Genomic DNA, 21,910 nt, shown 5'->3' with positions numbered 1-21,910 from the left:
CTCGACGTTACACGCACCCAAGGTCATGTTACACAATAACGTCTGGTCCCAAAGACTACATAACTATCTGTTTATTTTTACACGTGCGTGGCTTACAATAACAAAATCATATAATTTAAAAAAACCAAAATGTACTTACAAATAAAATTTTCAATTGTATTGTTTTTTATTGCAAATTATTTAAATTATTGTAATTGACACAGTGAAAACTTTAAAAATACATACAGAACAGTATTTTGATTGCAAATAATTATTTTATAGATTTAATTTATTTTTATTTATATAGGTTTATACATACAAATAACTAGTAGAATAATCTAAGGATTATTTTTTTAATTCACCATTTTCTTGGTAACTCATGATGTTAACTTTAATTTGAAAATCTAATTAGTAGGCTTAAGCCTTGTCTACACTATCAAACTAGTTTGACAAAAAAGTGTGGTGTGCCAAAATATGGTAGTGGTATGCCCAAATATGGTAGTGATATGACATCATCGTGTCCATATATGGGCACATCACATTTTTTTGTCACATAAAGTTTGATAGTGTAGATAGAGCTTTAGATGAGTCACGGAGGCATATCAGGCTCTCTCTCCATATTGGATTAAGTTATCACAACTTCCTGTTATCAGTTTTTGTAGTAGCCTCTATTCTTAGCCTTCGCTTCCAGACGTTGTCTTGTATGATTAGTTGGAGCTGAATTTGTTTTGAGTGTTAATACCTGAATATTGGTAGCTGGAAGAAAACATTTGAAATTTATTTTTTTGTCTTACGTAGGTTCATCCCACTTTTATTTCCATATACTGTACAGTACATTTGAAATTTAATTACATTTTATTTATCACAGAAACACAGTTTGGATAAATTTGTACTGAACTACACTCACCATCAGGAGATGAAAATGAATGACTGCGATGACGAAGAGAAGAAGTTGACACCGTACTTTTGCTGTCAACAGACTGGAGATCCATCGACGGACTTGCCTAAAAAATATAAAACAATTTAAACAGGTTTGTTTACATTTTTACTATGATCTACTTAAAAAAATAGTTTTAGTGTAATTTTCTAATAAATATTAATGTTGTTATTATTAAATGTTGTGAACTTACAACTAATTGAACACGTCCCTGCAAGACATCTGGGCTCATCCTAGGAAGGCTAGGCTCACTCGTTGCATGCCTTCCCATTATGCTTTTGGACTTTACTTGTGAGTGTAGCCATCTATAAAGAAAGCACATCATACCATTTATTTCACCATCAACAATATAAAGATGAAAACAGAACAAAAGTAAATAAATGAGGCAGAATCACCTAAATGTTATAACAAAAACTGAGAGACTCTCCACAAAGAAATACAGAATGTAAAATTATATTAAAACAAAATTTTACTACAGTAGATAATTATTCATTTCAAAATTTTATATAAAAAGTGATATTAATGTTTTCTAAACTTACTCAAAAGTTCTTTGGTTTTTTTCTTCAAATTCCTTCTGCGGGGCCTGCTCTTGATAGGCCATTTCTTCTGCTCGACCTTAATATAAAAATCATTATTAAAATATTTTTGTAGAAATAATATATTTTATTGTTTTTATTATGATAAAATATTGGCCACATTGTAGTCTAGTTGAATGACTTTGTGTAGGTACTTTTTTTTTTAAATAAAAAATAAAACCAATGTGTATTTGCTTTTGTAAAAGAACAAAAAAACAGAGTAATATTTCTTTACCTTGAAAATAGTCTTTGCGTTGTACACCTTTCTTTGCAAGTTGTATCGGTTGTTTACGTGAAGTATCTTGTAATTTCTTGATCATTTTGAGTCTTTGCATCGGATCTTAACAAAAATACGTAAAATAATTTAACTTCTTTAATTGAAGGTATAATGTAGGTATGCTGGAATTATGATATGTTCCACCATTTTTAATGTTACTGTTTATACTTTTACACTTTTTGTCAGTGTTCGTTTATGTATATTTTTAATCGAATTTGTTGACAACTGACATTTTGTTTCTTTATGAAGATAAATAAAGTATCTTGTAATTGACACTCACCGTCAACTTTTTTCGTTCCTTTCATCCTTCTGGCTCTTTTCATCATCAGAGCTGCTGTACTCTCATCCTTAAAGCCCCTGAGAAAATTGAATTGACAGAATTGCCATGATTAATTGAAAAAGATTAAATAAACTAATAATACTATGTCTACACATCACAGATTAGCCCGGTGAAGGAATAGTGTTTTTCATTTCTTTCTGGCTGTTATATACTTTACTGATTTAGATTTAGCTTTTTGCTTATTTAATTTGTATCTCCATTGAGATCCAGCCACTGATACCCATAGCATTGTCTTTTTTTAGTGCTTATTTTATTTTGTATCTCCATTGAGATCTGACCATTGATACCCACAACATTGTCATTTTTTCAGTGCTTATTTTAATTGTATCTCCATTGATATCCAGCCACTGATACCCACTGAATTTTCTTTTTTTTCAGTGATTATTTTATTTGTATCTCCATTGATATCCAGCCACTTTTTCAGTAATTTGTCTATGAATACTATGTCTACATAGACTTTTTATCTTACCACTCTTCTGATATTTGTTCCTCTTTCTCACTTCTACTTGTCTTCAAAGTACCGCTTAGACCTGATAACGGGGGTAGAGGAGGCTTCCCTGCGAGTGTGTTCTTATCTCTCGACGTCTCGAAGTAAGTACTCATGTTTGAGTCTTCTTCTACAATTAAAACATCTGCCGGGGCTCTGTTGTTTTGTTGTGGTGAATTGATATTTCTCCAAGCATGACGAATTGTTCTACTTGGTGGTCGCTCCTGTGTTGGTGGACTTGGAAGGTGCTGGGAAGTGGAAGGTGGTAAGGTTGGGTGGGCCTGTGGAAGCTGGGGTTCATCTGTAGGCCTCCAGTCACTCTGTATCAGAAAAAGTGTTTACAAATTTTATTTTAAAAACAATGGTATGTATGATATTTTGAAGAGTAGGTTTTACCCATTATCTGAATTCTTGTTGTTTCACTCACTAGTGTGATGGTTTTATTATTTCTTATTTAGACATGATACTAACCTCGACATAATCAAATGTTGAAAGGTCAATTTCTGGGTACAGTTCATCTTCATCTTCAAACTCTACAACCGATTGTTGTCTGGCATTCCTGAGGCAGCGCCGTGTTCTGATACCATGCCACCATGCCTGCAAAGAAAGGTGCAGTGCTGGTACTACTTGTGAACATTTAAAAATTATTCTTATGAAATAAAACAGTGTTCAAACTAATGACTTTCCAGAAATCATTAGGGAGCTTTCAATTTGTGTTGACCGATGACCAAACTATGTCATGTTAGTACATTATGTGCATGAGGAAATATTGGGATGTGTGTCATTGCTCCTCACCTTGACACAGGTTTGATGGTTTGTAGGCCCAGGTGACGACCAACAACACATCGATTGACCTGACCTAGGTTGGTCGTTGGTCCAAATAACACTCCCTATTTTCAAATGAAGCCTAGCTAACAACTTACCTGAATCATGGTAACAGCAGCTATGTGCATAGCATTGTATTTATTACTGTCTTGTTGAACACACATCCTTATTTCTCTGACCCTGTTACTGGCCATCACACCTCTCCAGAAAGTCTGTATAGTGACAGCTGCCAGCCATCGTTCTGAGTGCTTGCGGATATCACGTCTGATGCAGTGACCACGCCAGTGAGCTTGGATGATGGTGGCTGCACGGTCAGTTTGTCTGAATTAAGATGGAAGACGCAATTTAACCATTACCATTTCAATAATATTGCTCCAAACAACAATCTTTTATTTACTACATTAGATAATAAATAATAAGAATAAATAATAATAGATAGATTTATATAGCACAAATAAACGATGTCTCTATGTGCTCGACAATAAAGAGAGTGGAAAACAAAAGGAAGAGAACAAAAAGACAAAAACACCAAAATAATCAAAATTTGTACCTTTTCCCTTTAGTTTGCTCCACAAATGCTTTTGTTGTTATCACCCCTGTTCTTAAATCACTTCTGTTCCCAGTAGTTTTATCAGAGCCACCTGATGTATCAGACACCACTGGATTTATTGTGTGGTTGGTAGCCACTTGGCCTGTAACATCCACCTGACCAGTAGAAGCCACCTCATTCACACAGTGTGTACCATCCTCTGGTCTTGCTTTACTGAGCCTAGGATCTACCTGAACATCATCATTCGCTGGTTCAACTTCAATTACTGTAGTGTCTCCGTATTCATGCATATAGCGATGGTCCTTCATTACTGCCTCCATCTTTTTTAGGTATGTCTGCTCAAGTTTGGCAAGCTCTTCAAGGTCCCCTTGATCTTTCAAGATTCTAGACACAATATAAAACACATGTCAATTTAAAATAGTGTATTCTTTTTATTTATCATAAAAATTATTTGAAATACATTGATTTAAAAACATAAAACATATTGACATTTTGGGGATTTACAAGTTATTTACAATACTTGTGCATAATTAAATGAATAAAATAAATAATTAAATTTTAAGAAAACAAAGCCAGACTTACTTAAATTCTCTGTTCCACTTTACATGTAGATTTTCCTGGAACCTGATTTGCGATTCACATGATTCTTCAAATTCAGTAACACTATGTTCTGGTAGTGTGTCACATTCAATTTGATCAGAATCTAAATTCTTTAGGCGTGGCAGCAAAGATAATACATGACATCTATAAAGATAAATTGGTATTCTGATTATTCTGACAATAGAAAACATTTTTTTTTGTTTATTACACATTATTGTAAGCTTTTTAGTTACCTGAATGATTTTTCTTCTTTGACTGGATTTCCATCAATTAGCAAATTCTGTAGTTTCTTAAATAACTCTAAACCAGCGAGTTTTGTAACTTCTAAAAATAAATTGAAATTAATAGCCAATTAGAAGTCATTCATAAAAACGATGAAAATGGTTCCTTTGCTTTATCTTCCTTTTTTGGTTATCTAATGCGCTGTCTACACTATCAAACTAGTTTGACAAAATCAAACACATCATTTTGACACATTTGACACATCAAATTTTTTTGTCACAAAGTTTGATAGTGTAGACAGAGCTTTAGGATATTTTATAGATCATTTTTGTGTGTAACACACTTAGAAACATTGTATTTTATGATAAATTTAAAGACTACCATTATTATTATTATATCTTTAATTATTTAAAGTATTACATTTTCTGTAAATACCTGAGATATAGTTGTGTCTGACATCCAGCAAGCTGAGATATGGTAACCCAATAAGTAAAGGCGGTACTTCTTCAAGACTGTTCTCAGAGATGTTGAGGTCTCTTAAGCACGGTAGCCAACAATCAAACAAAGGATCTAACTGGCTTATACTATTATTGCACACATTTAATTTCTGTAGCAGGACTTGATTCTTGAGAGATGGGATCTGCCAAAGAAATGTAATAAAGGTCAAATTCATGAAAATTGTTCCAGTTATTAGAGAGTTTTTGATGTGTTGTCGGTCATCATCTGAACTTAGATAACTCTGCATGCGCACATGAATTAGCAAGACGTAGTTTGGTAATCGGTCATCCCGTGTTTGCTCTGCTTTGTCGTTGGTGCAAAGATCAAAACAATTTTTTCATACAATGCTCAACATTTTAAATTCTCTAGTCATAATATACTACATTATACTAACCTGTGAAAGGTTATTACTGGCTATGTTCAGTTGTGTTAGTAGACAACAGTTTTCTAAGCCTTCAATAGAAGACAGATGGTTGTTACTAAGATCAACTTGTTGGAGAAGAGCTAATGATCCTAGGCCTTGCATTGTCATTAGCTGGTTATGACTCATATCCAACACTTGCAGGTTGGAGAATGAAGCAATGCACCCTGCAACACAAATCACAAGCAGAAATCAACAAAACTACAACATGTAGGCACAAGAAATAAAGCGGTGCGGTTTTCCGCAAGAAAAGGGAACAACCTCTGTTCAAAACACTGGGTTGTCAAAGGCCTCTGTGAAAAAATTTGGTTGAAATATTACTGGTGGCCATAAAGGGATTCGGTTTTGTTGAAACCTTACCAAACGTACTGGTGGCTACGGCTCTGTGTAACAATGGTATTATTAGTGTCTTGATGTTTCATATAAAATGTTTGATACTTACCAACTTTTGTAATTTTATTATAAGATACAGATAGTCTCCGTAATCCAGTACACCCATCTAATCCATGAACAGTGGAGAGGTTATTATGGCTGAGATGGAGACTACACAAATCATTTTTCTCTTTGCAATTCATGAATTCAATTTTATTGTTCTACAAATTAAAACAAAAATTAACATATTATGAATTATGAACAAAAGTTAACTTATTGTAAATTAAACTTTTTTTTAAATGAATAGAAAAATGAAACATTTTGTTTTACCTTAACATCAATGTATCTAACATTCTTCAAGTTTTCTACACCTTCAAGTGCAACCAGATTACAGTTATGTATTTCCATAGCAACTAGGCCACTGCATTGATCCAAAGAGGTCAGAGTGCACCCAGGCAAGTCACTTAGCCTTACAGTAGTAACCTTGATTAAAAACAAAACAGATTATTGGTATTTTAGAAACGGATTATTATATTCACAGTAGAACATGAATGAAGTATAATTTGAAAGCTGCAAATTTCTAACTTACTTCAGCTAATGATGTTTGTAGTGAAGAAGATGCTAGTATCTGCTCTTTTGTGAGTGGTTGAAGTTTTTTTGCAGATGCTGGCCGTCTCTTCTGGCGTTGAACTATCTTCTGATTAGAACCCTTTAACCGCCTTTGAATTTTACTATATTGACGCAAATAAATAAACATTTAGTCTATGGCAATCCCTTTTTGTAAAGCAGCACTAACAATTAAAATTACCTTGACAAAAGCAATATTTTTTACCTGAAGGGAACACAACTCTGAATCCACTGTAACCTCTTTGCTTCAAGAGCTTCTGGAAGAGGTGACAGTAAACTTAATTCTGGTAATCCTTTTACAGAAGTCACATTCTCCAAACCATTAGTAGCACCAGACATATTTGATGAATCCTTGCTAGGTATCTCATCATTGTTACTGCCAACCAAACTTTTAACAAAGGTTTCTTCAGCTTTTCTGGAGAGTCCCTCTATTGTGTCTTTAGAGGAACTACTATTATTAGATTGCACAACAGATGGTTTTTCTTCAAAGTTATCTATAGGAGATAATTCCTTACAATTTGCTACCATATTATCTTTGAAAGATGTTTTGCTTGGAAGTTTATTTGGTGATTCTGGAGAAATATCACTAGTTGGTACTTTCTGATTAAATTCTTTATCAATAACTTTTTGATTTACGGTCACAGCTTCTGCAACATCTATCTTAGTTTTGGAACTGTCTTCTTCTTCTGCGTCTCTATTGCATTCATTTGAACACTCTTTATCTTTCATTTCATCACTTTCTTCATTTTTGTTTATAAATGAATTTATATGCTCTTCTTGCTTTTCTTTAGGTTGTAATATATTGGTTTCTTCTTTAGACTTTTCAGTTTCTGCTTTTATTTTAGCAAGAATCTCTTTTTCTCTCTTTTCTAGTTCTAATCTTGCTTTTTCCTCTTCTTCTCTTTTTAGTCGTTCACTTTTAAGTCTTTCTTGTTCAATTCGTTTCTTCTCTAGTATTTCTTTTTTCTCCTTTTCTATTCTTTTTCTTTCTGCTTCTTTTCTTTCTTCCTCTTCTTTCTTAAGTTGTTCTTCCTTTTGCTTCCTGAAAAGAAATATAAAAACGTTTTCCAATAGATACAAAGACATTATAAGCTCTGTCTACACTATCAAACTAGTTTGACAAAAAAAAGTGTGATGTGCCCAAATATGGTAGTGATATGACATCATCATGTCCGTATATGGGCACATCACACTGAAATGAATGCTTATTGACACTCATACCTTTCTTCCTCCTGCTTACGTTTCTTTTCCATAACTTCTTTCTTTTTCTTTTGTTCTTCTTTCCTTCTTTCAGCAAGAATCTCACATTGTCTATCCTGTTCTCTTTTTTCTTTCAATTCCTCACGCATTTTATGCATACGTTTCAGATATGGTTTTCTTGTTCTGTAAGTAAAAAGTTAAACAACTTTTTTTTTTAAATCAGAAAACTTTTGTAGTATGATTTATATTACAGAATACTGATCACTGATAACATTTATTTGTCAATATGAAAAGTATTAAAACAAAGGAAATACACTTTGAAACTGGGGAATAAAATAAAGGGGTTTGTGGGGAGCCTCCCACCTGAGGGCATAGTTTATGAACTACCTTTTGTGGAGAGGGGTCTTCAATGAAAATTTCTACTTTTCAAGTTATATCTCGCTCTTCGAGGAGAAAGGGCTATTGTCGGTTTATCCAGGTAAGCTAGGCACGAAATAAACAACAATAATACAAGATACGATTTAAAACATATAAACACAAGCTGTTCCCTACCTGTATGACCTGAAGACGGATTGGATAAGAATAGCCGCTTTTTTCTCCATTTGTTCCTTCTGAACTTTCCTAAGTAAAAGTTCTTCCTCAAAGACTTTCTTCTCTTCTTCCATCTTTTTTGTGAAGTCCTGTATCTCTTCTTTGTATTGCTGGAGTGACGCTTCCATTTTCTTGCTTTCTTCATGTAGTTCTTGTTTCATTTTTTCTTGCTCAACCTGAACAGTAATTTAAATCGTAAATAAAACTCATAGCTTATGATACTTATCTGATTAGTAAGTAAAAACATATAGTTAATCATAAACGAATTCAAGGCTCCCCTACCCAGCACTAAATTGTTAAAACTACAATGCAAAGATAGAATTAGGTTAAGTTCAGCACTTCTTAGGCCTCCGTCAGTGGTTGTCATTTTTCAGAATTCTTTCAAATCAACTTACAAATAATAAATAATTATTTCATATTAATTAAGAAAGCCTTACATTTCTTGCTTGAATCATTTCTTGTTCTTTCTTCTCATTCTCTTTCATAACCCGTTGCCTAGTATTATACGATTCCTGTTCCTTACGAGCTTCTGCCTGTAGGTAGAGCTCACGTTCTTTCGCTGCGACCATGCTCCTAGCTCTGTGCTTTTCTTCTAGCTCAATTATCTGTTTCAGAGCTGCCTGTTCCAAAATGTCTGCCTCAACTATTACTGCTATTTTACCATTTTCTGAAACAAAATGGAACTCTTAAACTTCGCTAAAGTTGCCATAAATTTCTGATGTCATTTGTGGATTAAATTGACAAAAGTTAAATAAAGTTTTAAAATTGCTTTTTACCTTCTGTAATGTCATAATCTTTTTGCTGTTGAAGATTTGCATCTCCCTCCCCCTGCTTGGTAATTTTGACATCGACAGAATCTTCATTTTCAAGTTCACTTATTACCTGTGGAAAATTAAAAATAGATTTCATTAAAAACAAAATAATGGCAAAGAATGTAAAAGCATTGCGTTTAAAGTTCAATTAAATTTTCTTTAATTAAATCTTGTTTTCAAATAAATAAAAACTTACCCGATCACGAAGTTCTTCTGGGTCTTCCCCAAGAATGAATGCTAGTTCATTTAATTCTTTAGATTTATAATAAAAATCTTCATTTTTTGCTAAAAATATTGAGGAAAAAATATTTTTTTGTCATCTAAAATTGGAAATACACATTTGTATTACCTTAAACAATAGATCAATTTAACAGTAATGCTCTGTCTACACTATCAAACTTTATTTGACAAAATATATGGATATGATGATGTCATATCACTACCACATTGGGTATATCACTACCATATATGGGGTTTTGATAGTGTAAACAGAGCTTTAGTAATATAAGATTAGCCATCATTTCCTAGATTTTTGTATACTGTATATTCCTCATTCAGTAATTATAATTAAATCAATGTAATTCTTACCTTTAGTAATTCTTACCTTTAGTAAAGTTAAGAGGCAATGAGTTTTTAAACTCGTAAGGAGCCTCTTCTCTCATATGTGTGTGTGTGTGTGTTTGTCAAGTTTGTTTTTGAATGAATTTACACTATTAAATATTAAATATTTAGCACTATTTAAAAAAATACTGTACCTGAAGTATCTTGCAATATCTGATCACATTCTTCAAGTTCCTTAGAGAAACCTTCTGTTCTGCTCTGAACTCGAAGCAAGTAATTTGACACAGTGTCTGGAACATCCTGCTCTATAACATCATCCTAATAAAGTAGTATCACATAAAATATAAATTATTTTAAAACTAACAATACATCATCATAAATTTTGTATATATTCGAGTTGTAGCTCTCTTTTCAGAGAGAATAGTCCAATCAATGTTGGTTTATCCAGGTAAGCTAGGCACAAAATAGACTTGTATATATTTTAATAATGTGTACATCAAAATGAAATAAAAGTGGGATGAGCCCATAAAAGACAAAACATCATCTACACAAAATTATTTGTAACTTTAAATACTAATTACAAATCACATTAATTAAGTTGTACTATTATCTCAATAATTACATCACTAATTATGTTTTCTTCATCATCATCTTCTTCAAGGTTGTTTACATCAAGCGCATCCAATTCACGTTGTATTTCATCTTCAATCCAACCATCGTCCTCTCCTCTTGAGGGCGGCTCCTCCTGTACAGATTCTTTCATACTCATCACTGCTAACCCTAAGGTGTCCTCTTATTTGGTGGTCAGATATATGCAAGATTTATCATTTCACACATTGCCTAAATTACAACAAATGGAAAATAAAACAACAATTTTATTCATTAATAATAATAAAATAACTTATTTTATATAGAATAGGCCTAATTTAGTAATTATTTATAACATTTTGAACTCAATTAATAAAACATGGATTACTAAAGATTCATAAAGTGCATTAGCACTACTAGCCTACTCTGTGTCACTTTACACTCTATGTAGGCCTGGCTAGCTAGGCCTACAACCACCACCACCATCACCGACCCTCCCCGTCTACTCCCTCCACTCTCTTCCTCTAGCTCTCTGCTGGTCTGCCCTGCCTGGCTGGGCCTGTCTGTGAACAAGTCACAAGAATAAGCTATTATACTAGGCCTATGGCCTAGAAAATAGTGTAGAACCTTATTTTATTATTATTGATTATTGAACATTTATTCAACTGATAAGTGAAATTATATTTACAAAATTTAGATAATACTAATAGGCTAGGCCTCCGTTTCCAGTGTAAACAAAATCTTCGTTACTAAATATCCGAGTGTTGTGTTGTGTGATCTCAAGTACTTAGTCTAAAAATATATTGAGGGCGCCCTCCTCGTCTAAAAAATGTTAATGAGTTTATGAATTATCAAGCGGGTAATAATGCGCGATGAATGGAGTTGTTTCGAGAGTTGATTGTTAAATGGAATTTATTTGTCAACAGAGTTGATGATTTTGATGCATTTATTATGATATTGTAGTGATTATTGTCACTTAAAGTTGGAAATATGTCTAACGGAGATATGCAATACGTAGGACCATATAAACTTGAGAAAACCCTAGGCAAGGGTCAAACCGGTAAGGCGCTCTTCTTTACGTTTTTTTCATCATCTAGGTAGGCCTAAGAAGAGCAGCGGGGTACCAAATCGTCTGCAACAACATCATCAGCTGAAAATTGACAGATGGAGCTGTCAGTGTGCTGTTATTATTATCATTCGTTTTAGATTAAAATATTCACTGTTCCTTTTAGAATACATTTGATCATTGAATTAATTTTTGTATTTTTGTTTTGGTTTATTGATAATAAAGAAATGATGATTTTTTAGATCATCAAGAAATCATGAATGGTCCGTTATTTTTTAAAAATTTTAGTCTTACTACAGTACATGATGGTTGTTTTGTATGTAAATTTGAACCCACCTACTAACTTTTTTGATTTTTCATATTTTGTTATTAAAATATGTTATTTTTAATGATGTAACATCTGCCTACATTTTACAGAATTGTTTATTTGAAAATAAATCTTTTTTAACAAAAATTGTTGTTGCTTAATTGTGTACTGTTATTGTATTTTGTTGTACTCTATCTGGGTTTTTTTTAATAAATATGTTTCTTTATTTAATCAGGGGCGGATCTAGGATTTTGATAAAGAGGGGGCCGATATGGGAAAAATTATCGTCCTGGGAACTGGTTTTTTTTGCGCCTAAAGCCTGTTGCTGGGACACATGGACGTGAAGTTTTGCGAAGCCAATGCCGGTCACGCGCAGCCGGGCCCGTGTGAAAATTGAAAAAGTTACGGGTTTTGATGATTCAACCTAGCCGGCCTAGGACATTTTCGCTGATATCTTAATCTATTCTTTACACTAAAGACAAGCATTAAATTAAATTGTTTTTATATTAAAATTTAGTTTTACTTACACTTGTTATTTTGAATTATTGACTATTGAATTTAGTATGATTATTTTATGTCCACATTTTATTATTGACAAAATAAATTGAATCTTAATTCTTATTATATTTTGTTTATTGCACCAAAATCAACAAAAAAGTAATACAGTACATGTTTACAGGAAACAAATGATATTAACTTTAATACAAAAATATATTTTTTCAGCCATAACGTACGAGTACAGTGTTCAAGTAATGTACACAGGCCTGAATGTACTGTACAGTTAATGTAATTAAAGTCAATTATTGTGTTTTCAACAAGGGCGGTAAACACTACCTTGAATCAACTATTGTATCATTGTGTATTTTAAATATTAAATATTGACAGTACTCAAGGGTAAGTAATGTTGATTATACAGGTAGGCACGGCCTATACTACATCCTGTAAATTTACTGTACTCCTTCCTAGGACAAGGATACAGTAAAGAATTATTTATACTTACTTAGTACCAACATCATAAATGATCTTGAATTGCCATGTGTACATACAATACCCCAAGCAAAAGGTATCTTTGTTTCAGATAACAAGTAGCGGAGCAACAGAGCTGTTTTAAGGTGCACAAATCCCAGTTAAAATCCCAGTTAAAATCTTTGCAACAGTACATTTAATAATTTATTTTATGGATCAAATTGTTTAGTTCTTCTGATGCATTTAGACGTGTTTGATGATGTCGGTTGAAATAAAAAAAAAAGAAAGAAATCTTATCTTGCCATTTTAAGATATCGATATTCATACTTAATATCCTTATTGTCAAAAGATCATGATAACCTTGTTAGTAGATAGTATTCCCATTATATCATGGGCATGTTTAACAGTCAATCGGTTAATAATAATCAGTTACTTTGCCAGCACTCTGCAGTTACCATCCAATTACTGTACTACTACACTTAAAATGCACTTGTCAATTGTATGACCCACTATACGACCCCCGGGAGATGTGCATCATTTGTCCGATGTGTGTCATACCTTATGAATACCATGACATACCCATGCGTCAAAAATGTGACTTACCTTTAGATGACCACGGCACACAATCATTTTGACGCACTGTGACCATGTTGTTTATGTATTGTGGGTGGTAAAGTGACGGATATTGACAAACCATTGTTCATTGATGTGACGTACAGTACCATCTAGGTTTTTTGACGCACCCCTGCGTCAGTAATTATTTGTAAATGACGTACCCACAACGCACCTCTCCCGGAGGTCGTATAGTGGGTCATACAATTGACAAGTGCATAACTGTATTGCAAAAATATATAATACAAAATAATGAACCAAGCATACCAAAGCATAATGACAGCCATTATTACGTAAAGCTGTGCGATGATAACAAGCTGATGACTCACGTCTTGCAGCAGTCACTTTTTATTGACATCCATTAATTCTACACAAGCCTTTTTTATTAACTTGTCCTTGTTTTAGGTTCATATTCACTGAACTTGGGTATACAGTTAATCTAACGTAGTAGTGGCAACAACCATGACATTTCTTGATGATACTATTTTATGGTTTTTCTTCTGTACTGTGTAACTCGTAAAACAACGTGCGGTATAGTTAAAAGATCAACAATAACAATTTATGCGGACAATTTCTCCTGAGAATTTCACAAGTTACATTCTTCATCATGTACTGTAAGAATGTATTAATGTGACTCAAATATTTTTGTAAAAAAAGCATTGTCCTTTTTCCTTATAATTATTTGCCGCTACAAGAGTGCATATTGTAATTTTTTTTTCGAGTTCGATATGCATTATAGCTGATGGATGCATGAGATGTCATTTCCTGAAAACTGATTGGTTGAGAATACTTCAAAAGTAGAAACTGTTTGGGCTATTATACAGTACAGTACTAATTTGTTCAGCACACTATAAAACTTGAGAAACTGAAATATACAGTTCAGATGTACAGATGTATTGTACATACTGTAGGGCATTTCTGGAATTCATTCATATGTAACACAAATAACTTTTCCTAATGAAAACGACTTTACGTTACAGAAAACAAAAATACTCCTAAAAATAGTAACAATTTCAATTTCTAACAATCAATCCTGATCAATCAATACTGATGTTTTATGAAAGTAAACAGGAAAATAGTGTATGAAATCCAATGATTTTCAATAACAATTTCATCAAAATACTGCATACAAAATATTTGACAATAGATTATACTGTATTTACTATTGATACAGAAATAATTTCAGATGATTACTATCCTGATCAAGCTGTGAAAATTAAGTTGCTGTTGAAGTGTTCACTTATAATCAATAGCATTATATTTTAACAACATTTGTTTATTTAGCTTTGATATCAAATTTATTTATCAACTGCAATTATTAAAATACAACATACATGATGATTCATGACTGACTGGAGACTCAAGGTTGGATAACTAGAACTCTTAACTTTGACATTTGGTATCCAAATCTTAGCCATCACATAGTACTGAGCTTAAACTGAATGGTGGGGCCCAAATACAATAACATTACGCAGTTTACTATTGAACAAGCAAAATTGTGAATCTTGATTAATATAGAATATTTAAATCAATGGATTTAGCAACTACTAGAATGTCAATTAACATAATCCTTTAACGAACCGTAAACATAAGTGTGCTATATCATGTCCATTCCAAAATTGAAAGCAGAAGTAATCGGGTAAAGGTGTTATTTCATAGAATAGGAATCGAGTCATAAACTGGTGTAGTAACATTATGCGAGAGTCACTCTTTATTTATTACCAGCAATGCATGTATTAAGGGTGGCCTATATTCAGTTTCAGTGAAGAGACTGATCCTAGGGCCGTTGGACTGACTTTTAATGATCCCCACCTATGGACTGAAATAAGGTTGTTGTTTTTTGCCTATCAATAAAGATAGCACAGGTTTGTCTATCTGTAATTTGGGAAGGGATAGCATAGTCATAACTACACATTGTGTAAAAGACTGTCAAGTAAATATTTTAAGCAAACTCAAGTCTCTACTCATTCATTGGTACACTTTGTACAGTACACCATGGAAAGGTATAGCTAAAATGTAACACTGTACCTAAAAAATACATACTATAATACAGTAGTATTAGTACTGTAGTTAGTATAAACCCTTAATAATACTATACTACAGTTTAGTATAAACCCTTAATAAACCTCATTGTGCTGTGAGAACCTTCAACATAATATTGATTTACTTGTTATGTAAATATACCCTGAGCCTTAATTAACAAACTTGATTGAGACTAAGTCTGTACAGTATTTGAATTGCGACCTGTTCTTCATTGAAGCCTTCAGCTATGACATACAAGATACATAAGATTATTTACTATTTTTATTAATTTCATGAATCATAGTTGTCTACAAATAAATAAATACATTTGCAGGCTACCTACAGTATATACTCTACAGTAGCCTGTAATGAAAATCCTGTAGATTTACAATTTTACAATTTATGCTAATTTAGCTACAGTTAGTTTCATGTTAAAATACATAAAATTAACAACTGTACAGTATGTTACAAGTCTGTTGCATGGTACAGTTGGCATGTATATTATAGTTTTATTCTCATAAACTTTTTTTCTGAACATAAATTAATTGTTTTAGTATTTACTGTGAACATCAACTTTGTAGGCTAACTGATAATATTCTTACAATGAGCTCTGCCAAGCTACCTACTACCAAACTGTAAGATTGATTTTAGCAAGTATCTGAGCTACAGTAGGCTGCCTAGCAGGTGACAAAAGCTTACATCATCGTTCTTGAGTGGTTCTCCAATAATTGACCAAACAAGCATACTCCATGTTATTAACCCTACACACATTTGATAACCTGTATTGCTGGCATGCGCAGTATATCTGTATTCCATTAAAATCAAACTTTGTAGGGTGGAGGTGGGTGGGGACATTTCTCTCTGGTTTTCTACCCAGTCTAAAGTTTATTTCAATGTTCATTAATTACTGAAGTTTTATGTTCTACCACACTATATCAAACTTTATGTGACAAAAAAAATGTGATGTGCCCATATGGACATGATGATGTCATATCTCTACCATATTTGGGCATATCACTACCATATTTTGTCAAACTAGTTTGATAGTGTGAACAGAGCTTTATGCTTCCACTCTGTTGTTTGCCTTTTAGTACTGTACAGTATACTGTAGAGTATCCATGAACACTAATAGACTGTACAATAATAGGAACTCTTCTATGTATTGGACATTTTTTCCAAGTGGCTGAACTACTGGCGTCAGCTACAATTTGACCAATTGCTTTAATTCAATGTTGATTAATAATTGTGGTTGTCATCATATGGAATCGAAGAATCCCAATTGAGTAGAATTTAAGAAGTTAATAAGTTAAGTCGATGACCTTAATCAACCTACTGTAATCAACATTACTGACCATTGGGGCAAGGAGAATGACCATTGGGGCAAGAAGTGTAGTTTGTTAATGTATTAAAATTGACCATCCAGAATAATGTATGGACTACTATGATAATTATTTAACTAGTAAACCTACCTGTAGCTTACTGTTATTGACCATAAGGCCATCTTTTGTTGTTTAATGATCGTAGTATTGACCATCCAAATAATGACCATAGTATTAATATTGACAATCCAAATTAATGTTTGCAATTAGGTTTGTAAACCTTGATTGTGCAATATTGATAATATTAATACTCTGTGGTTTTTTTTAACCATTTGATTTTTGTTAGTAGTTTAGTAGTAAAGGAATAGTGTATTTAGATTTGGCAAAGGGAGAAGGATCAGAATTAAAATATTTACTTTACTAGTATTAATTTATGTTTATTGTTAATGTTATCTACTTAATACTGTTGTGTGAATACAGTACAGTACAGTACATTTAAATTCTGAATAAGTACAACTTATTGTGCTCTTTAGCAAATGAAATACAGTACTGTATATTTAATGTGCTCATCATTCTATTTTTTATGGATGACATGTTTAATGAATCATTTAAGTATTATCATTTTATTTGGAATTGTATTTCAAAGTACGTTTTCTTTTATCATCATAGGTCTGGTAAAACTAGGAGTTCACTGTTCAACAGGGAAAAAAGTTGCTGTTAAAATTGTCAACCGAGAAAAACTTAGTGAATCCGTTTTAATGAAGGTAATTTATTGTAACTATATACCATTGAGGTATAAAAATATCTCCATGCTATTACATATTAACAGTGTATTTTTCTTCTTTGATGTTGTTGAGTGGAATATTAACAATGTGAAGGCTAATGTATAAATCAAAAATGTATAATAATTTATCTCATTTGAAATAATATTATGAATAAAAATTATCAAATTAGTATTCAAAACCACACTCTACAGAGAATTTTCATTCTGTAGTTGTCATGAAAAGAATCTTGTAATTAAAATTCCAATTATCGTTTAGTGTTTTCTCTAAACTCGATAATTACATTTTTTTGACATTTCATAAAAATCACCATTTAGATAATTACCACATTCAAAAGGCAATAGACTGACTATTGGACAGACACCATACAAAATCACAAAATACACGCATTGTCCAGTTATGAGTTGTTGTCCACTTGTACAGTAGATGGTACCAGAATATTAGTTGGAGGAATAAAAGCTACTCATCATACAGACCAATAATTATAAACACAAGAAATGTAATAAACTTGTATTTGCCAAGTGCCTAGTGTATTATTGAATTGAATTCAGTTCAGTTCAGTTTTATTCGGTTCACTCAAAAATACAAAGACAAACATAACATAGAAAAAGCACAAGATAACAATATTAAAAGAATGAACCAAGGAATAACCCAAGAAAGTTTAAAAGAAAACTTATTACCATTGGGGTCCTCAGACATAAAAATAACACTTCAAATTTTATTTCTTCTTGTCCAACTTAATTTTACCTAAATTTTATAGACAAAATTTGAAGTGAATACAATAAATAAACAACTAATAATTACAGTATGGTAGGTTACTCCGACAATTTAACTTTAAAAAAAAAGAGACATATACTAGGCCAATGATTTGTTTCTTTTTACTGCTATACACACTAAATTGAGAGTCCAACATTTACATGTTTTATATTGGTACTTGGATTGCGATGAGCTTAAAATTAATCCACTAATTGCATTTGATGTTTTCTCGTGTAGTTATGGCTATTTATACTTACTAAAATTAGAATTAAAAGGTGTGAAACATTATTTTCAACCTATAAAAATCAGGAAGCTATGATCAGTACTGGAAGTATACAGTATACATACTTTGATGCAAATGTTTACTACTGTATAATTATTAAGTATAATATTAGTGCAACAATAAAATATCTGTATGCAGATAATTATTAATAATTACGTATTATACAGTAGTCAATTTTAATCTTGCTGAAGTCATATTTTAATTATGGCACCACTTCCATAAACATTATTTTCAACCTATAAAAATCAGGGGAGCTACAGTATCATCAGTACTGGAAGTATACAGTCTATATACTTCAATGCAAATGTTTACTATGTTAAGTACAATATTAGTACAACAATGATATAATATTTCTGTATGCCGATAATAATAATTACTTACTGTACTTTATACAGTAGTAAATTTTAATCTTGCTGAAGTCATATTTTAATCAAATATTTATGGCACCACTTACATAAATGATCTAAAACTCATTGTACCGAGTTTGCTATAAAGATTTATTTCTTAGATTAATATTTTAAAAATTGAAAGGATATAAACAAAGATTTACATAATTAGTTCATTCAAAGCAGAAGCAAAGAAAAGGAGTGTACAGAAACTGTGTTAAGGATGTTTGGATAAAAATAAAACCTAAAGGTTTCTTTGGTGGGTGCTATGTTGAAATTAGGCTGATGTGAATGACATTAAATAAACATAATAATATGAGGGTAGGTGGTTAAAGGCGTTGAAGTCCAATGTAGAGTACTGTAGTTTAGTACTATTGTACGTACCAAAATTGTGTACAGGACTTGGATGAATTGAAATTTATGAGATGAGCAAAGACAATGTTATGGTATTTTGAGTAACTAGATCAAGACTAGATCTTTTTCCATCCGTGCTTTCAATGACAAATACTGTTGAATCGCCTTGTAGTTTATTTTGTATAGTGTATCTTTTTTACAACTCTTTACTTGTTTATATTTATTTTACTAAATATATATATTGTGTATGTTATTGTAATGTTATGTGAGTGTCATGAATTTCCACAACGACCAAATAAATCTGAATCTGAGGACTGTCTATAAATAAGATGGAAATTTTTTTTTATTGTAATTCTAAATAGGCGGCTATGAAGAATACCTGTTTTACTGTTTTTTGTAGTATTTTAAACTTTAACTGCACTTTGCATTTGGTATTTTAGACTTTAACTGCGCTTTGCATTTGGTATTTTAAACTTTAATTTAACTGCGCTTTGCATTTGGTATTTTAAACTTTCTTTAACTGCACTTTGCATTTGATATTTTAAACGTTAACTGCACTTTGCATTTAATATTTTAAACGTTAACTGCACTTTGCATTTGATATTTTAAACTTTAACTGCGCTTTGTATCAGGTTTGTTGTCTTAACTAACATTAAAAAAAACATATCATTTTTTATTTAAAAGTCACATCATTATTATTCTATGTTTTTATTACCGATTTCTGTAACTTGTTTCGCTAATATTAACGGCAGTCATGACACAGAGCATTTTCGTTCATTTCAGACATGATCTGTTGACATTTACAATGTTTTCACAGACGAAAGCCACTCAAAAAATATTTTTATTTCAGCTTATGAAGGCCATAAACCAAGAGAGATAAAGCAACAGTAAATCTGGCTCCGTATTTTATCATTATGATAATTTGTATACATGTGATAATAATATATATTTTTGTTATAAATACTATAATATTTGTACACTTAGTGTATACTGTAGCTACTACTGTATTACTATTACTAAATACTATATGTTTAATTTATAGATTGTTACACAACAGTGTTTTCTAATTCCATCCATATTTCTGTAAATTAATCATATTGATATTCTATGGATGTAACTTGTTTTGTAGTACAATCTTGTATTGTATGTACACCAGCTTGAATTTCATATGTGGGAGTATTAACATGAAACGAATTTGATTTTTTTTTCCAGCATATGAATATGATCCAACATTAAATGTATTCTTGTAGTGTATTTGTTCTGTAATGTCATTTTGTTAACATTAATTTTTCAGGAGCCAAATGCCTCAGGTTATTATGCTGTATATTAGATTGGTGTGATAAATGTTTCTTGATATGTCAAATTAAATGTGACATGGCTCTGACCAGACTGGTTTTGTGTTATTTTACATGTTGAATATGTACATTATTCTCGGAATTCTCTCTCTATTTTAGTATTTATCGTAAAAATAAAACAAAACTACACTTAATATTTTTTATTGTGTTTTTTTTAAAAATTATTCGTTGTAAATTCCACAACATTTAGTATATTTTAATAATTTAAAAAAAAAGTTATTTTGTTACAAATTCAGGTGTTTATTCTGATTTCAGCAGCTATTTAAAATGACCATGATTTGATGATTAACATGTTGGACATTTTTAGTAAATCATTTTTTGAATAAAAAATTATAATTTCCAGTACATTACTGCAGTACAATGCAGTAATTTGCAGTATTAAATTTGATGATGCTGTAATGAATAACTTTGATTTATATTATTATTAGTGGTTGTTGTTTACATTTAGTCTATTAGTCAGCTTGTAAATAGAATAAACAAAACTAGTATTGACTGCTGTTGCTGTACAGTATCAAATACTAAAGTAGAGTGGGTATTATTATATTTCATTTGTTAAACACTTACATTATATATTTGTATTATAAAGCCTTATTATACACTCAACATCTCATTGTTACAATAATATAAAGAACTCCAGTAGAAAAAATGTAAGAAAAGGATCAGTAAGAAAAAACATGACATATTTATAGTGGAGTTGTGGCTTGGTGGTTATGATGCTTGGCTACCACTCCAAGGGTTCGAGTCCGTCACATGTCAGAGACTTGTAATAAGACTTTGTTTTGTAGAGCTTCTTGTGTATATATGTTTGTCTTATGAACCTCTGAGGGTCCCTAATGATCAGCAATTGCTGGATGGATTTAAAAAAAATTTAACAGAGGTGGGAATGTGTCATAAGTTACAATAATATTCAAATTATGCTTTCTATCCACTCCATTTAATTTTGATTTTTAAGGGATAGAATATCATGATTTCCGGACATTTTTTATTGTCGATCGTTAAAGTTACGGGAATCAACAGAGTTGTAACGCCAAACAGCACCTACTGTAGGAATCAAAATACTAGTACTGTAGACTGATTCATCATCATTTCTAGTTGATAAATTCATAATTTCTAGTTATTCAAAACTCCAACAATAAACTAAAGCATGAAATATCAATATCAAAATATGTTCATGAATTAATAAAGGTTGACAAACAGAATTTTTGTGGCAGATTATCAACATGATCTTTGTAACAGAATA

At 31.7% G+C, this 21,910-nt stretch overlaps 3 protein-coding genes across 7 annotated transcripts in view; 1 reads left to right on the top strand and 2 right to left on the bottom strand.

Moving 5' to 3' along the window:
* LOC144847379 (uncharacterized) overlaps window positions 1-21,910 on the bottom strand; it is a 95,288-nt gene that overhangs the window by 14,669 nt on the left and 58,709 nt on the right. The window lies entirely within an intron of this gene.
* On the bottom strand, window positions 536-11,247 carry LOC144847380 (leucine-rich repeat- and IQ domain-containing protein 1-like). The gene is made up of 26 exons (XM_078703693.1): window positions 11,151-11,247; window positions 10,497-10,714; window positions 10,069-10,192; window positions 9,510-9,598; window positions 9,278-9,383; window positions 8,939-9,168; window positions 8,463-8,677; window positions 7,932-8,093; window positions 6,916-7,752; window positions 6,673-6,814; window positions 6,414-6,566; window positions 6,154-6,304; window positions 5,685-5,878; window positions 5,228-5,432; window positions 4,804-4,894; window positions 4,553-4,714; window positions 3,971-4,354; window positions 3,519-3,741; window positions 3,067-3,192; window positions 2,578-2,915; window positions 2,049-2,125; window positions 1,727-1,831; window positions 1,456-1,531; window positions 1,110-1,221; window positions 887-983; window positions 536-735 (listed from the first exon to the last, which is right to left on the bottom strand). Exons 2-26 carry the CDS (start codon window positions 10,641-10,643, stop codon window positions 629-631), a joined length of 4,653 nt encoding a protein of 1,550 aa, XP_078559819.1. The 5' UTR covers window positions 10,644-10,714; window positions 11,151-11,247; the 3' UTR covers window positions 536-628.
* Window positions 11,431-21,910, top strand: part of LOC144847387 (serine/threonine-protein kinase BRSK1-like) — a 46,579-nt gene continuing 36,099 nt past the window's right edge. For all 4 annotated transcript variants that reach the window (XM_078703710.1, XM_078703708.1, XM_078703709.1 and 1 more), the window contains exons 1-2: window positions 11,431-11,522; window positions 17,424-17,518. In XM_078703710.1, the coding sequence (XP_078559836.1) occupies window positions 11,453-11,522; window positions 17,424-17,518 (165 nt within the window). In that variant the 5' untranslated portion in view covers window positions 11,431-11,452. The remainder of the gene's footprint in view (window positions 11,523-17,423; window positions 17,519-21,910) is intronic.

This window comes from Antedon bifida, chromosome 7 (assembly GCF_963402885.1).
Source record: "Antedon bifida chromosome 7, ecAntBifi1.1, whole genome shotgun sequence".
NCBI classification, from domain to species: Eukaryota; Metazoa; Echinodermata; class Crinoidea; order Comatulida; family Antedonidae; genus Antedon; species Antedon bifida.
Note: the sequence above shows the minus strand (reverse complement) of the source record. Positions and strands in the feature narration are given on the sequence as shown.

Coding starts and splice junctions, on each gene's coding strand:
- LOC144847380 (XM_078703693.1), bottom strand. CDS start 10,643: ATGAGTATGAAAGAATCTGTACAGGAGGAGCCGCCCTCAAGAGGAGAG. Junction 6,815..6,915: donor CAGAGTTGTGTTCCCTTCAG/GTAAAAAATATT, acceptor GCGTCAATATAG/TAAAATTCAAAGGCGGTTAA. Junction 2,126..2,577: donor GAACAAATATCAGAAGAGTG/GTAAGATAAAAA, acceptor CAATTTTCTCAG/GGGCTTTAAGGATGAGAGTA.